At 39.9% G+C, this 16146-nt stretch overlaps 1 protein-coding gene across 1 annotated transcript in view; it reads left to right on the top strand.

The window, feature by feature from the left end:
• The window catches only part of TMC3 (transmembrane channel like 3), a 28830-nt gene extending 15134 nt beyond the window's left edge, over positions 1–13696 (top strand). Inside the window, exons 11-22 of the mRNA XM_067556062.1 lie at positions 191–300; positions 502–580; positions 1120–1374; positions 4472–4600; positions 5568–5635; positions 5885–6013; positions 7141–7251; positions 7779–7904; positions 9959–10037; positions 10253–10295; positions 11596–11872; positions 12568–13696. Of these exons, the coding sequence (XP_067412163.1) occupies positions 191–300; positions 502–580; positions 1120–1374; positions 4472–4600; positions 5568–5635; positions 5885–6013; positions 7141–7251; positions 7779–7904; positions 9959–10037; positions 10253–10295; positions 11596–11872; positions 12568–13426 (2265 nt within the window). The 3' untranslated portion in view covers positions 13427–13696. The remainder of the gene's footprint in view (positions 1–190; positions 301–501; positions 581–1119; positions 1375–4471; positions 4601–5567; positions 5636–5884; positions 6014–7140; positions 7252–7778; positions 7905–9958; positions 10038–10252; positions 10296–11595; positions 11873–12567) is intronic.
• Positions 13697–16146: the final 2450 nt, after the last annotated feature.

Here is a 16146-nt window from a genome sequence, read left to right as displayed (position 1 = left end):
TCTGGGTCACAAATGTCATTACTCTTGTCAATGACGCATTTGGAAGTAGAATTTTCTGAATTGCACAATCACCACTAAGCATTTCTAGTGCCTGATCAAGATTTCAATCAGCAATCAAAGAATTCTTCAAGTACCAAAGGAGGTCTATGGAAAAAGCATCATAAAGCCTGACTGTCTTTCTGTTCTGTAGGTGAGTGTTGTTGTTTCACTAATTACTATGATTGCACCCTCTGCATTTGAACTTGTGGCAGCACTTGAGATGTATCACCCTAGAACCACTCTTCGCTTTCAGCTTGCCAGGTACACGACATATTAAGTAGGAAAGCAATATTTGTTCTGTTTTGTGGGTTTTTTGTGTTTTGTTTTGTTTTGTGGGAGGGAAGGAATGTTCTGATCTCACATTTTACTTCAGCCAATGTAGAACATGAGTTAGAAGTCTTCAGAATAACCGTGCTGGATGTCTGTGTCCCATATATAACAACCATGCTTGTTGTTTTTCAGGGTTCTTGTTTTATACCTAGGAAACCTCTATAGTTTAATCATTGCTCTTCTGGATAAAGTGGACAGCATGAGTGTCATTGTAAGTATTGCTGGTATTATTATGAGTCTTAAAACTAGCTAACTTTACACACACAACTCTTTCATTTATTGTGGCACATATAAAGTCCAAGATAAATTTGTTTGGAAGCAAAATATACTTATTAAAGTATAGTGAAACTCTAATTAGAAGATCAGTTCCGATATTCATTTATGAATCTTTGCAGTCAGCTAGAAAATTCAGATCCATCAGGATGCTGATAAATAATAGCCGTGCTGTGCATCATTTAACTACTTTACTAAAATAGGTCACCATTTTAGATCAAATATTTCAACATGGTCTTAAAATCAACTTCCAGTTTTGTGCCTGCAAAACTAGTTGATCATTTGCACATACAAATCAGGAAATTGGGTGCCTAGCCACCTAACTCATCCATGAAATTAGATGGCTGAGCGCATTAAATGGGCGCCATTGCAGCTTTGGATACATGGACATCTGCATGGTTTTGCAGGCAGATGGAGACCAGAACTGACAATGTAGCACTTAGACACTTAGATTAAACTCCTGTTCTGTTCTTTCAGGAAGCTGAAGCTAACAGCAGTACAAATAACTGGATAGATTCCACCACTTTCTTAGCCACTAGAACCCTTCCCGAAGAAGACAACTTATCTACCACTGTCCCTGATATAAGAATTAGGAGAAACAGCACATTGGTTATGGAAAAGAGTCATACTCAGAACTATACAATACCTGTCATGCTGGTTAATAAGACAGCTTTCTATCACTACAACATGCAAAGTCAGAAGGATCAGTGCTGGGAAACATACGTTGGTCAGGTAAGTCCCTTTTCTCCTATTCAGAAAAATAGACCAAATATGCTGCTTTGCCTTGCTACCAAATTAAAAATCAGGTGGAGTTATATTCCTTTCCAGAGACCTTATCAAGGCCAGAACTAAGAATATGCAGAGTGATGTGGATCTAAAATAAGTAGTACCTGTTGTTTCTCTCTGGCCAAGCCTCCGGTTTGGCTCACCCACTAGAACGACTGCCCTTAAACAATGACAGCTCACCTAACCGACTATTTATATGCCAGATTCAAAGACAGCAAATCCAGCTGTTGAATCAGACTTGACTTAACCAATTAGTGTGCACAAGTGCGGGGGTACAGAATGGGCGCTCTTTCATCCAAGCAGGAAATCACTGAGTGCAGCAAAGAAGCATGAGTCCCTCTGCTCATGTAATCACCACAGCAATCCAGGGTGGCTGGGTGGCGTCACGGCAGGGCTATTCCTTTTCCGGTCTTTGCAGCCCTGCTGGGTGCCTGAGAGAGAGACTTCAGTAGGAGCTGGAATGAGTAAGAACATCTCAGAGAAAACCCCAGGTAACCATGGCCGCTTATTTTCAAGATTCTAAATAAATAAAAAAGTAAAACGAGTGTGTCAACGAGTTCCACAGGCTGACTGCGTGTTGTGTGAAGAAGTACTTCCTTTTGTTTGTTTTAAACCTGCTGCCCATTAATTTCATCAGGTGACCCCTGGTTCTTGTATTGTGTAGGGGTAAATAACACTGCCTTACTCACTTTCTCCACCCTATTCATGATTTAATAGACCTCTGTCATATCCCCCTTAGTTGTCTCTTTTCTAAGTTGAACAGTCCCAGTCATAGGCGTGCGCAGCACATTTCCTTAGAGTGTGCACCCAGGGATTTTCCTTAGGGTGTGCACCCAGAGAATCTTTATCAGAGGTGTCAAACTCAATTCCGCCGGCGGGCAACATTTGAATTACCTGCTGGCAGAATTCCCGCCGCGTCATAGTCTCCGCTGAGAAATGAGGTGAAAGAGGATATTTTGGCGGCAAATCCCATCTCGCAGCTCCGTCCACCGAAGGATCGCGCGCCCTTCGCTCTTTCGGCGGCAGCTTTAAACACAGCGAGATGGCGCCATGGGCCACGTCAAAAAAGAATCACGGGACGGATAAAAAAGGTAAGTATGATACCCCTGTATTAGGGTATGCCTGGGCACACCCCGTGTGCACGCCTATGGTCCCAGTCTTATTAATTTCTCCTCATATGAAATCTGTTCCATACCCTTAATCATTTTTGTTGCCCTTTTCTGTGCCTTGTCCAATTCTAATACATCTTTTATTGAAATGGAGCAACCAGAACGGCAGTATTCCAGGTGTGGGCGCACCATGGATTTATATGTAGGCACTGTGATATTTTCTGTCTTATCTCTCGCTTTCCCAATGTTTCCTAACATTCTGTTATCTTTTTTGACTGCCGCTGCACATTGAGCAGATGTTTTCAGAGAACTATCCACAATGTCTTCAAGATCTCTCTCTTGAGTGGTAACATCTAATTTAGACCCCATCCTTTTGTATGTATAGTTGGGATTATGTTTTCCAATGTGCGTTATTTTGCATTTATCAACACTGAATTTCATCTGCCATGTTGTTGCCTAATCACCCAGTTTTGTGGGATCCCTTTGTGTAACTCTTTGCAGTCTGTTTTGGATTTAACTATCTTGAGTAATTTTGCAAACTTTGCCACCTCACTGTTCACCCCTTTTTCCAGATAATTTATTAATATGTTGAACAGTACTGGTCCCAGTACAGATCCCTGGGGGACACTACTATTAACCTCTCTCCATTTTGAAAACTGATCATTTATTCCTACCGTTTGTTTCCTGTCTTTTAATGAGTTACTGATCCATGAGAGGGTCTTCCTCCTTATCCCATGATTGCTTATTTTCCTTAAGGGCCTTTTGGTGAGGGACCTTGTCAAAGGCATTCTGAAAGTGCAAGTACACTATATCCACTGGATCACCCTTGTCCACAGTTTTGTTGACTCCCTAAATGGATTCTAATAAATTAATGTTGACATGATTTCCCTTTACAAAAGCCATGTTGACTCTTCCCCAACAAATCCTGTTAATCAAGCAGGAACTCTTTATTTAAAAAAAAAGAAAATTATTATTATTCTGTAGTCTGGTTTAATCGTCTGGGGCAAAACCCTCCTTCTGGATTTGTCTAGCAGATCTCTATTCTGATATTCTCTTTGCCCTATATGTATGCAGCTTCCATTGAAATCATTAGGACCTGCACTCTTGTAGGGTGAGGAGAATATTCATGTCATAGTGTGTCACCGTGCCAGTTTGGTGTAACTACACCCTCCAGATTCTATATATTATCTCGTGTTTGGGGACAGTTGAAAGATTTGGACGATTGGAGTTCTTAGAGGAAGGAGGTACTTATTTATAGTCAGTTGACTTTTAAAAAAAAATATATATATATATATATATATATATATATATATATATATATGGGCCAGAATTGTTTGGGGCTGGAGTTTTCTTGTTTAATTATTTGTTTGAATTGTGTATTTTTAAGACTCTATTAAAGTTCCATGAACCTTGGATAGCCGCTCCTAAACATAAGTTATAATAATAAATAAATCCAGTGTGTCTCTTTCAGAGCACTGTGATCTTATCTTTATTGGTTATGCTCTTGGTATTAAGAGACTATATTTCTCAGCACTAACCAAAAATGCATGAAAACAATCATGTACAATAAATCTAGAAGCATGACTGCCACAGCAAAAGTAAGAAACTTTCTTTGTTAGTTAATAAAGATAACCTTTCCGAACAGACAGATTGAGTCATTAAAAAGAACATACTAAGCCACTATGACCGGTACTTTATCTGATGCAAGCAATAAGCAGCTTAATGAACACTGGCACCAGACATTTGCCCTTCCTGAAACAGAAACATGTAAAAAAAACATTAAAGCAGGAAAAACTCAGTGAAGGGTACATTATGCATTCAGGTCATGTTACATCAGGATTGTAAGCATGAGTCAAGTGCAAATATGTCCAGAGCTTTATGCAAATCCTTTGCTTTGAACATGACTCAATATCTTGGCACAAACTATGTTTCAGGAAATGTTGAAGCTGTCAATTATCGACATGATTTTCACAGTGGCAAGCATTCTGCTAATAGACTTTTTCCGTGGACTATTTGTCCGATACTTGAGTGACTGCTGGTGCTGGGATCTGGAAAGCAAGTTTGTAAGTACAGGCTTTGATTTGAATAAAAATCAGTCTGAAATAAGGTGGTGAAAATTGGACAGACTAAGTCTGTCCCTTAAGGCCCTCGAGTTTCTCTGGCAACAGTTAGGTTATCTATATGGGCACAGCAAGCCTCAATGTGTGTTTCCATTTCAAGATGGGAGTGCGATACTTGCTAAATACTAGCCTAAGCTAGCACACCAAAAATAGAACATGGCCGTGGCAGCAGGAGGTGCTAGCCACCCCAAGTGTGTGCCCATCAGAGATGCTAAGTTAGGTACTCAAGGAGACTAGCCCCTCCTGCCACTCACGTTGCTTTGGCTGCACCCTGACCTAGCTTGAATAAGTCTCCTTGAGCTGAGAATCACACCCGGAGATGGAAGTGTAGCTTACCCTAAGGGTGTAATAGGCTGAATTTAAATTGGAGGGAACAGAACAAACAGTGAGATTACTTCAAGATCACTACCAGTGGTGGCCAAGGCACAGACTCCCACATCTTCCTCATAATGAGATGATGGATCAGTTCCACAGTCAAAGATGACCAATACAGTGACCTTTTGAAAATGGAGAGAATGGGTGGCTTCTAACTTCCTCTCCAGCTATGACAATGCCCCATGATATATCAAGTTAGGCACAAGACAATAACTAGAAGCACACAATCCCTAAAAATGAAGGTCACTGTGAGTAATGTGTGGCTAGGGAGCAGCTGTTGGCATGAAATCCTGATATACAGTCTTTGACTTTAGCAGCTAGTTTAAAGAGTGGCGTGGAGAGCAATTAGCTCATTTGAGTGTCTCCTACCCCAATGGTTGGTTCAACTGTGTGCTTACTATGTGTCAAAAGTGCAGTACTTACACAGGAGATTTCAGAGTGCAATCTAGTCCATGAATTTGTAGCAGCTAATATTTAGGTAGTAGATATAAAAATATTGAAACAAGTTGTTCACCATTCTCTGTATTTCTTGTAGCCAGAATATGGAGAATTCAAAATTGCAGAGAATGTGCTACATTTGGTCTACAACCAAGGAATGATTTGGTATGTACTATATACACATTTTTCTTGTCCTTGGTTGGTTACCAAGGTAATTTATTACCCAAACCTCAAACTCACCATATATCCAAATAGGAGTTTAGTAAAGGAGCATTGCATGATTATTATATTAACAGAATCACACTGATACAACACGACAGGTTGTTTAGAATTACTCATATATACTATATTGTAACATAACTAAAATTGATTGGAGTGATGTTAATTACTTTGAAATTACATATTTCTTTCTAGGATGGGAGCCTTTTTTTCACCCTGCCTCCCAGCATTCAATGTTCTGAAGTTAATTGGGCTGATGTACCTGAGGAGCTGGGCTGTGTTAACATGTAACGTACCACATCAGCAGGTTTTCAGAGCTTCAAGGTTAGTTCAAATAAAGACAGTATATAATGTAGGGAGAAGAAATGTATTATCTGGTGTAAATGAAATGAGTGGCCTTGAATTCTGAAAATGGAAAATAAAAGTGGATTTAATATATTAACTTTGAGACCTTCAGCAAAAATCTGTAAAGGAAAATACAGTTAGTGAACAGAGGGCAGTAGAAAGCAGGGTTGTATTGGAGAGAATTAGCGAAAGAACATGCATCACAAGGACATAAAGGAAGCTGTTTGTCTGGGATTTGTGATTGTACACAGAACCTTTCGCTTCTAGGTCACGGTCAAAGTCAGTAGTGATCATAAGTAGTTATTAGATGCTTGTTGAGGTTTGAATCAGAACCTGTAAAAGTAAATCATATGAAGTATCCAGTTTATAGAGTAGAATAGATACAGCTTATACCATCAAAAAAGTGCTTTTGCTGTACAGCTTATACTGATTTCCAGAGTAAAATAAGCTATACAAGTAAAAGCACTTTTTACACCAATATAACTGTCCACACACTAGCGCTTTTGTGGGTGTAGAAACATTGCGCAAAAAAAAAAAATCATACTCTTATCTGTCATTGAATTCAATCATGCAAGTAAGTGTTTGCAAAATCTCTGCCTTAGTATTACTTTGTATATAATGAAGTATCAACTACTGTACTTTAAGTTACACAACAGTGTTAGCCTTGTTACATTTTTCTCAGGAATACCTCAATTTTTTGCCAAAAGGTAAATAATTAAGGATTTTTTTTTCAAATTTTTTAAAATGTCAAAAATAACATGTTCTTAAGATCTAAAAATAAATGAAGAACCAAATCTTGATATTTATTTTTTAAACAAAACTTGGAAGCAACCTCAATGTTTTCAGCATGGATACTATAAATAGTTATCTGTCTGTATAAGTGATATCTGGAGAATCCAGCAACTAGAATGTTGATCATTAAGAGTCCGCACAAAGTCAGTGTCTGCAAACTGCCCAGATTTATTTCCTCACCAAAACGGAAAACAATATTAATGTGTCAGAAGTGTGGCTCTTGCACACAGGTTGACATGGGTTTGTATCCTGCACATTGCCTCTGATTGTCTGTGTTGTTAATACAACGTGAAAAAAGTTATGTTTTCTTGCAGATCTAATAACTTCTACTTGGCTATGTTGCTGTTTATGCTATTCTTGTGCATGTTACCAACTATTTTTGCAATTGCCCGATATAAACCGTCTTTGAGCTGTGGTCCATTTAGGTGAGTTGTACTAAAATAATAACTGTAGAGAGTTGTTAGTTCCTTTGTCTCAATAAATTAAACAGACTGATAAATAGAAGTTGTTAATTTGGGACTAGATATGGTGTCCTCATTATGACAAAAATTTCTAGTTCAGATATAAAATGATGTTAAGCTACCTGAATGTACATTGGTATGTGAGCCTAGTCTTTTCGTCTGCTTTATCAACTGCAGGCATTTTGTCATTATCTGCATAGTTCAGTTGTCATATGTTTGCATGATGTAATGTAACTACTACAAATCACAGCATCTCTGAACATCAAAAACAAGTCAGACACCCACAAACTGAGGCACCCAAAATTGGTGAACACTTGAAAATTCTGGCCATATTTTAAAAATAGATTGATCCGATCAATTTTTCCATTGATTTCAATGGATTAGTCATAATGGTCTTGCATAAAAAATATGCTTTATTCAGTGCAATACTACTTTCAAATGATAAATACTGAGAATTTTCTTAGAGTTCAATTTAACTTTTTCCCCCTTAGTGGACAAGAGAAAATATATGATATTGTGTCTGAAACAATTAAAGCTGATTTTCCTGTATGGTTCAACACCGTGATTAATTATATCAGCAGCCCTGTAGTTGTCCTCCCTGCATTATTACTTCTCTTGTAAGTATTTTACATTTCATAGCGATATTCCTCTGTACTAGTACTGTACCTCTGTGTAAACAGTCAAATCTTAATGGGAGAAAAATATTGTGCAACAGTAATTTTATAAAACCAGTTGGAGCTCTTGTTGGATGTATAGATTAGGGATCAGTCGGGAGCAGGAGCAAGGCATGCTTAAAGCATGACCTCAGATGTTTAAGACAAACACTTCCTTCTTCCACTGCTTTCATTGGAGTGAGTCCCATTAAATATTTGATGGCATGATATGGCCATTTGATTTTCAGATTCATATGAGCCAATCTATGTTTGTCTTTAATTTAAGCAACAAGAAAGACCTGGCACGACAGCCCTTTACAGCAAAGACCAGTAAGGATAGTTAAGTGCCTGAGACAAAGCTGACACCTCTTGCCAACCACCTGGAATGCTGGGTTTGCCCTCCCATTGTTCAGTAAGGTTATTACATGCAGTCCAGGCTTGGCCTAATATAGTTCCATGGTGAGCTTTCCAGAACCCTATTTCTCTCTCAGGAGTGACTCAGAAACCAATTTTCTGTTTATTATTGGTCAGTAGTTCAATGTCTGACTGCACACAGGGCTCAATCTGTCAGCTACAGAAGCTATTCAATCATCCTGATTACTGACAGGGTAAATCAATTATTAAGGCCTGCTCTCAAGTATTAATTTAATATAACTTTCTGCAGTCTCTCCACTCGAAGTCCTACCCATGCCATTCCTTAAATAATCACGTCTGGGAGCTGAGATTTATTTTGAGCTGTTTGAAGGATACATCACTTTCACAAAATAGCATTCAGCCCAGATTCACTTTTCTCCTTTATGTTCATTTCCAGTGATCAGGCAGTGGCGTAGCTACGGGTGGGCCTGGGTAGGCCGTGGCCCACCCACTTTGAAAGCAGGCCCACCCAATCAGTTGCAGAAGTTCCGCTTGCTGATGCTCCACTTAAGCTACCTTGGCAACTGGAGCATCGGGCATCTTGGTTTCTCGGCTGTCCTTCCCGAGCTTCCGGCTATTGGTCATGTGGCCGGAAGCCAGAAGTTCGGGAAGTGCTTGTTTTTCGGCCGGTCGAACTGATGCCCACCTGTGTCAACCACAGGCCCTGCCAAAAAATCAGTTCTGGCTACACTCCTGTGATCAGGCCTGGAAAACATTAAGTTTGAGCTGGGCAGATGGGCATTTCCCAATTAATAACTCTACCATTGTTCCCTTAAAGATCCTTTGTACCTTATCTCTGTCATAGTTTTGGTTCCTGTTAGCTTCCACCTAACATCCTCTTTTCATTTAACTCTATGCAGTCAGGCAGGATAACATCAAGCAGGTAAACTGAGGTGTATATGATATTCATAAAAAATAACAATAAAACGCCCCCCCCCCCCCCCACACACACACACACACACACACACACACACACGCATTCTCCAAAGAGGGTGAGATAGATGTTGAGATGAGAAAGAGACGTTACATAGCAAACACTTCACAATATGCAGAAGCATTATGTAACACTAAGCTGCATTGTGTGTCAAACAGACAAACCTACTATATTTGTATGTTGTCTTCAAAGCTGCTGCTACATTCTACCCACCTCCACAAAAGAACTTAATTTTCAAAGCTAAAAAACAAGTGGGGAGGGAGTGAATGCCTCAATGTGTATTACTTTGTTTCTGTTTGCAGTACTCAAAATGAAGGTCCAGATTCTCAGCTGGTGTGAATCAGAGGAGATCCATCTAACCCTAAATATGTTAAACAGCAGGGAGGGTTTTTTTTGCACGTGCAAATAATGCATGCACAATTGGGAATGTCTGCTGAAAATGTAATTTTTAATCTCACCTATTGGTTAACCTGTGAAACTCCAATGAATTGTTTGTTTGACTTTCAAAAAGCTTGTTTGACTTTTACCTCTCTGTCCCAGTGCAAAGGAAAATGCTGGAGATTAATTAAAATCTTGTTCCATTTCTATGACACATGAGCCTTTCTGAAAGAAAACTGCTAAGAACGTTTTAAATGTGATTCATAGACAGCCCTGTGTTCCTTTATTCTAGCATGCTCATTTATTACCTGCAGAGTATTGCAAGGTCATTAAAATTCACCAACAGTCAACTGAGAATGCAGATCCAAACTGTAAGTACTAAATGAAAGTATTTATTACACACTTCTTGATAGTTTTTCACAAAGCACTAGCTTTAATTAAAATTCTAAAGTTGATTTCAGTGTTTTGCAACAGAAAATCTTGTGTTCATACCCCTTATTTGCTAATTAGTTTGCTTTCGAACATACAAACTATAGTTATTCATAACAAACTACTGGTTACTCATCCCTGTATATACACGTTTTAGGAAAGAACGGAAGACAAGAAAAAGGTGGTTCAGATGGCAGTAGGTAAGTTGGGAGCTTTTATAAATATATCTGTACATAAAGAATTTGGCAACTTACTGTCATTTTGATCTCTCATATGGACAGCGGGTACAAAAGAAATTATATTGTCTGCTGTATAGACCTATTTCTTCTACTGTCAGTGTTAGCATTAGCCTAGCATGGACTGTATTGTTTTTATTCTATGAGGTGATTATGATATGAGGAAATGATAATACATTTTACATCTGATAATAAGTGAAATGTGAATCTTTCTAAAGAGCTTCTAAAGGCTGTAGGATTTCTAATCAAATTAAAATGATGGGACCAGATTCTGCTCTCATTTACACTAGTATCAATCTGTAGTAACTCATTGACTTCAATCGAATTTCTATGGATTGACATTGAGGTAATGAGAGTAGAATCTGGCATATATAGTGTAAACATGTAAGGATAATTGCATCTCTGCTTGCATGAATTACTAGCAATAGACAAGCACAAGAATTTAAATCTAGATGGAATGTTCAGTTTCTACTTTATTTACTTCTTTAAAGTTTATTTCTTTATCTACTTATTACTGTGTAAGAATGCTTATCATGTTCAAACCTCTACATTCATGAAATCCCTCATTAAAAATAATTTCTTACTGTGCCAAATCCAACAGAGACATAATTGTTACTCATTGGGTCAAGAAGTAGGAATGTAGTATGCAGTAAAGCATATTATTTGTAATATACAATGTAGTATACAGTAATATTTTACAATGTGTAGTATATGGTAAATTATACTAATATGGTTTCGTCTGATGAGAGGGGGTAAATTCAGCTCTTGGCATTGGTGGGTGCAACTGCCATTGAAGTAGATGGAAGCTTTGCCCACTTACATCAGAGCTGAATTTGGCCCAGTTGCTGTTGGTAATGGTGCAATATAAGTTCAACTGTTGTTTTTGGAAAGAGACTGCCTTATCTTCCATCTTCCAGTTGGTTTCTTTTCCTGTAATACCTTATTTCATGGATTTGGTATGTAAGTTACACTAATTTTGTACACCTACTGAATGCCAAATCAGTGCAATTTACAATACTTTTGCCACTTTCAACAATTTTCTGATCAACAAGCACCTGATATGCATTGTGCACCCAGGTTTTTAATACCGACTCCCATCCCCACACCATCTCAGTGCTCTATCCCACTGTTTGTTCCCACTGAATTTTCCCAGAGGATTCCATGGGTGTGGCATCCATTTACTGCAGGCTGAAGTTGAGCCAATGCTTTTTTCCTTCTTAAAGGTCTGACAGCTCCAGTAACAATCCCGTTCTGTGTTTTCTAGCCAGAATCCAGAATCTAGAGGGAAATGACAAAAGACCAGAACAGGAAAGTGACCTCACCAGTCAGGAGTCCTCAGCTCGGTCATCAACACCCCGAAAGAATGGCAATGTCTTGAATTTTGAATCTCCAGTGACCAAAGGCAGCAGAATACAAACAATCTCACAATCCGTACCCCAAGCTGATGTTGCTAGGCCAGTGAATATAACTCCAACCCCCTTAACGCCAACTCCCTCTGTTCCTAGCATACAGAAGCGTAGAATTGAGCATGTTGCAAACAGGTGAGGCTGCCTCCTAATTCTGAAACGCAGCATATTTCAATATTTCCATGAAATACTTGTTTTTAATTACAAAATGTGTATCCAAACTAACTCTGCCATTAACAATAAGTTGACAGAGTAGTTTTTAAAAGCAGCTTTGCTCACAGGCACTTTTCAGGATACTGCAGAATAGTGGAGATCACCTTTGATTGCTGGAGTGGATTATAGTACTTTTGAGCAGATACAGTTTATAAAGTCCCTACACGTTTAAAGATAAAAACTTCCAAATTACACTACATTAAAAAAGCAACTTAAATAGGATATTCTTTTCATGAATTTGACAAATATAGTACATGCAAAGCAACATGTCAGAGGATTCTCTAAGGAGCAGCCACTGAGTTACATATTTTGAAAGGCTTTGTGGTTAAGGCATTGGATTGTTGCTTAAGATGGTCTTAGCTGGATTTCTTGCTCTGCCACAAACTTCTTCTGTGATCTTGGGCCAGTTTATGAACCAAACTCATAGTGGAGATCACTTGCTCACGAGTAGCCTCTTTGACTCTAGTAAGACTCTTTTGAGTAAGTAAGGGGGTCACAACCTGGCCCTAAATCTCTGTGCCTCAGTTTCCCCATCTGTTTAAAATATGGTCAGACTATTTCCCTTTATTCCAGGACTATTATGGGGATAAATATGTTAATTCCTTTTTTTTAAAAAGGTATCCAAGTGTTGTATATGGAAGTGCAAGTGAGCTCTGTAAAACAAAGCCCTACACTCCTGTGACTTTCAAGAAGCGTGTTGAAGACGTTCATTCTGAGCCTCTCTTTCGGAAAGGTATCCGACAAGTAAATCCAGATGTTTTTGGGGGAGGAGCACCAGCTTTTGTGGGACGCAAAGCACAAGCCACAAGGTATTTTATTGTTAACGAACATGAATCCCGCAAAAAGCTTCTCCGTTCCACTTCCCGGCTCCCAAGGCATTTCAGAATGGAGGAGTCAGGAGATATAGTTGAATTATATCCAAGGAACATCAGAAGATATGTGGTTCGAACACCACACAGGACATACTCCCCTCACTTCAATGAAGAGGAAGAGGAGGAGGAATTAAGGAGAGACTTGATAAACAGATCCTACCGTCCACGCTCACTCTCAGATCTTCACCCAGCTCCCCGATTTTACATTGGTGAACGTGTTGACAGTCAAATCCTTACCAGCAAGGATCTAACCAAAGCACACTACAAATCTTGGGATGATGGCGTTGAGCTAGAACTAAATAGGCCTCCACATTCCCACAAAAGGTCACACCAGAAACATGTTGAACTTGATCAGCACTATCCAGAGCATCATGTGAAACCTAAACCCAAGCATAAGCTTGAACAATCTTTAACAGAATCTGATTCCATTTCCATTGGATCCAGCAGTGATCAGCAAACCAGCAGCAATGATCAATATATCCAAGTTATTCATAGTAAGGAGAAGTACCTGAAATCTGGGGCAAAGCTTACCAGAAAGAAATCAAAGACCAGTGTTGACTTAAACATGTCTGAGTCTAATGAACTGATATGTTCAAATGTCTAGGAAAATGCTCCATCTGTTTTGTGTTATGAACATATATATTTGTAGAGACCCTTCGACTGCCATTTGAACCACAGAGGACCATTGAAATATAGTGTCTTCTGAACTACAGTATATGCAACAGTTTGAAGTGGATTAAACGTTAAGTTTTGTGTTTAATTTTAATTGTACCCAAGTTTAGTATAAAAGATACGTTACAAAAATCTGAAGAGAAAATTATTTCTGCATTATTGATCATTACTGTGTGGTAAAAATAAAATATGTACTTGAGGTACCAGGAATACTTTTGCATGAGTTTAATTATGTCAGGTGAGGTTTATTTTATCTTCTTCAAGCTCTCAAATATGTTTGTACATAATCTTCCTGATCACAACTGAAGATGCCATAGTTAAACAGGTCTGTGTTATCCTAGGAGATATCCAGTCCATCTCCCTGAAAATAAAGGCTTGTTGCCTACAGTAGTTTTGTCCAGTGTAGCTGAAAGCTATGTTGTAGCTGAAACAGAAGTTGTGGGCTTGATTCCAAGATTACTGGGTGAGGTTCCTGGACCTGTTTCACAGGAAGTCAGACTAGATGATCATAATGGTCCTTTCTGGCCCTACAATCTAGGAATCTCACACATCCTAATTGATTGGACTTCCACTAATTCTCTTGGAGACTGTTCTACTTCCTGATTCACTTTGGTTGAATATCCACAAAATATTTCAGACAGTAAAGTGTTGCCTTCCTTAATTTCATTCCTCCCATTCCATTAGTAACTCCATTACTCCCTGCATTCTGCCCCATTATTCACAACACTCTTACCTCTTTACAAATTCTTTGTTGTGTTTTGGACACTTTTTTCTTTTGTATTTTGTTTCTTTTGTAAACTCATTTTATTTTCATATTCACCATATTGGGGTAAAAATTGTTCAACTTTAAACAAGGCAGCAGCATTTCCTTCCAGAAACTTCCTTCAAATTGCTCTGTGTTTTGTTCACTGAAAGTTCTTTAGCAATATATTAGTTCTAGAGATGTATTGCTGGCCTTTAATCCGTCCCCAAAGCTTTATAAAATAAAACATAGTTGCTCTGGTATACCAGCCATCACAGTTTCTCAACTTGTGGTACGCGTACCTCTGGGGGTACACGAGACACAGGCAGGGGCACCTGGGGAAAAACAGAATGAAGGGGAGGCAGGCGACAGTGCTGACTTCTGGGGAAGCCGGGCAGCAGCAGCCCACTTCCCACCTGGTCCCAGCTCCCAACTGGGAGGTGTGTGGCAGCCCCCAGCTTCTGGGGAAGGTGGGAGGCAGCCCCTGCTTCTCGCCCAGTCACAGCTCCCAGTCGGAAAGTGGGTGGTAGCTGCCAGCTTCTGGGGAAGGCACACGGCAGCCACCCGCCTGCTCTTGGGGGAGGCGTGCAGGAGCCACCAGCTTCCCGCCGGGACCCAGCCTCCAGGTGGGAGCCTGGTGGTAGCCTCCTGTGTCTCATGAGCTGGGCTCGCAGCTGGATGTCAGCCACGAGTGCCCTGGCTCGGAGCCGAGGGACAGCCTCCAGCATCTCGGCTTGAAGATGGGCAGCAGTCACCTGTCCACGTCCCTGGGTCCCAGCTGGCCTAGAAGCCTCCTCTGCGCCAGCTCGGATTGGATGGCAGTCGCCAACCTCTGGGGCTGGCAGCCAGGTGGCAGCGCTCCTTCCTGGCTCAGAGCCCAATACCCAGAAAACTTGTCAATTTCACTGCTCTAGCTGAGCAGTGAAATTGACAACTATGACAACCCCACATTTTACCAGTTTCCCTCTCTCTCTCTTTCTCTCTCTCTCACCCCTTCCTCCTCTCAAATCTATGGCAAAAAATTTGGCATGGCACTTTATATTCCCCAGCATTGGCATGCCGCTCAAAGCCTTCTAACTTTGGCCAACATCACCTCTAGCCCAGGTACATACTTGAGTTGTGCACCCTTGGTGTAAAGGTGGTAACCCTACCCACACTAGATCTGACATCTGTCATATCACGGCCTTATATACTCAGCCCTTCTTCCAACATATGGCTCATGTTAGTCTGTAAATATTAAATCCCGTAGAAAAGTGAGTGTTGAGGTACTTCTGAAAATTGTAATAAGTTAGGGGGGGACTTGCTACTTAAAAGGTTGAGAAACAGTGAGCCATCAATTGCTAATGTGTTTGTGATACACTAATAAGTATCTGAGCTAAACTGTTCGGATTTTAAAAAGCAAAGATTTGTACTTTCCCCCAAACATGGATCCCTGCTTTTTTAAAAGATGGAAACAGTTTGGAGAACATTTTCTCATTACTTTCCTTTATTCTTCGGCTCTGCATTTCCAGCCAGCCTGGAAGCAGAACACCAAAATGTTGCAAAGAAGCCCCTTAGTTCATCTGATTTTTCAAGAGGTTTGGGTGTTTGTTTGATTCAAAATGGCCTGCACAACCTTCCAAGTTTCGCTCCTGACTACTGGTACCTACCACTAAAATAAATTCAGATTTCAAGCTTTTGGTGCGTAGCTACTCTGTCACTGGTCCTTGCACATCATTAGCGTGGGTGAGAGCTCCAAACCGGTTTACCGCACTTTATTGCTCTTGTTTTGTTACTGTGCAAGTGTTTGATCAGGCAAATTAAATCGTCAATGAACAGAAAACCGAGTTGCCAGGTCCTACGTGGTGAATGGCATTCCTGGAGAAAATGCAACTGTCATTCTCGAGAATGCAGCTTTGCTGGAGGAGTTT

Source organism: Emydura macquarii, unplaced genomic scaffold, assembly GCF_026122565.2.
Source record: "Emydura macquarii macquarii isolate MOO-44397 ecotype Brisbane River unplaced genomic scaffold, CSIRO-AGI_Emac_v2 contig_1644, whole genome shotgun sequence".
Classification (NCBI taxonomy): Eukaryota; Metazoa; Chordata; order Testudines; family Chelidae; genus Emydura; species Emydura macquarii.
Note: the sequence above shows the minus strand (reverse complement) of the source record. Positions and strands in the feature narration are given on the sequence as shown.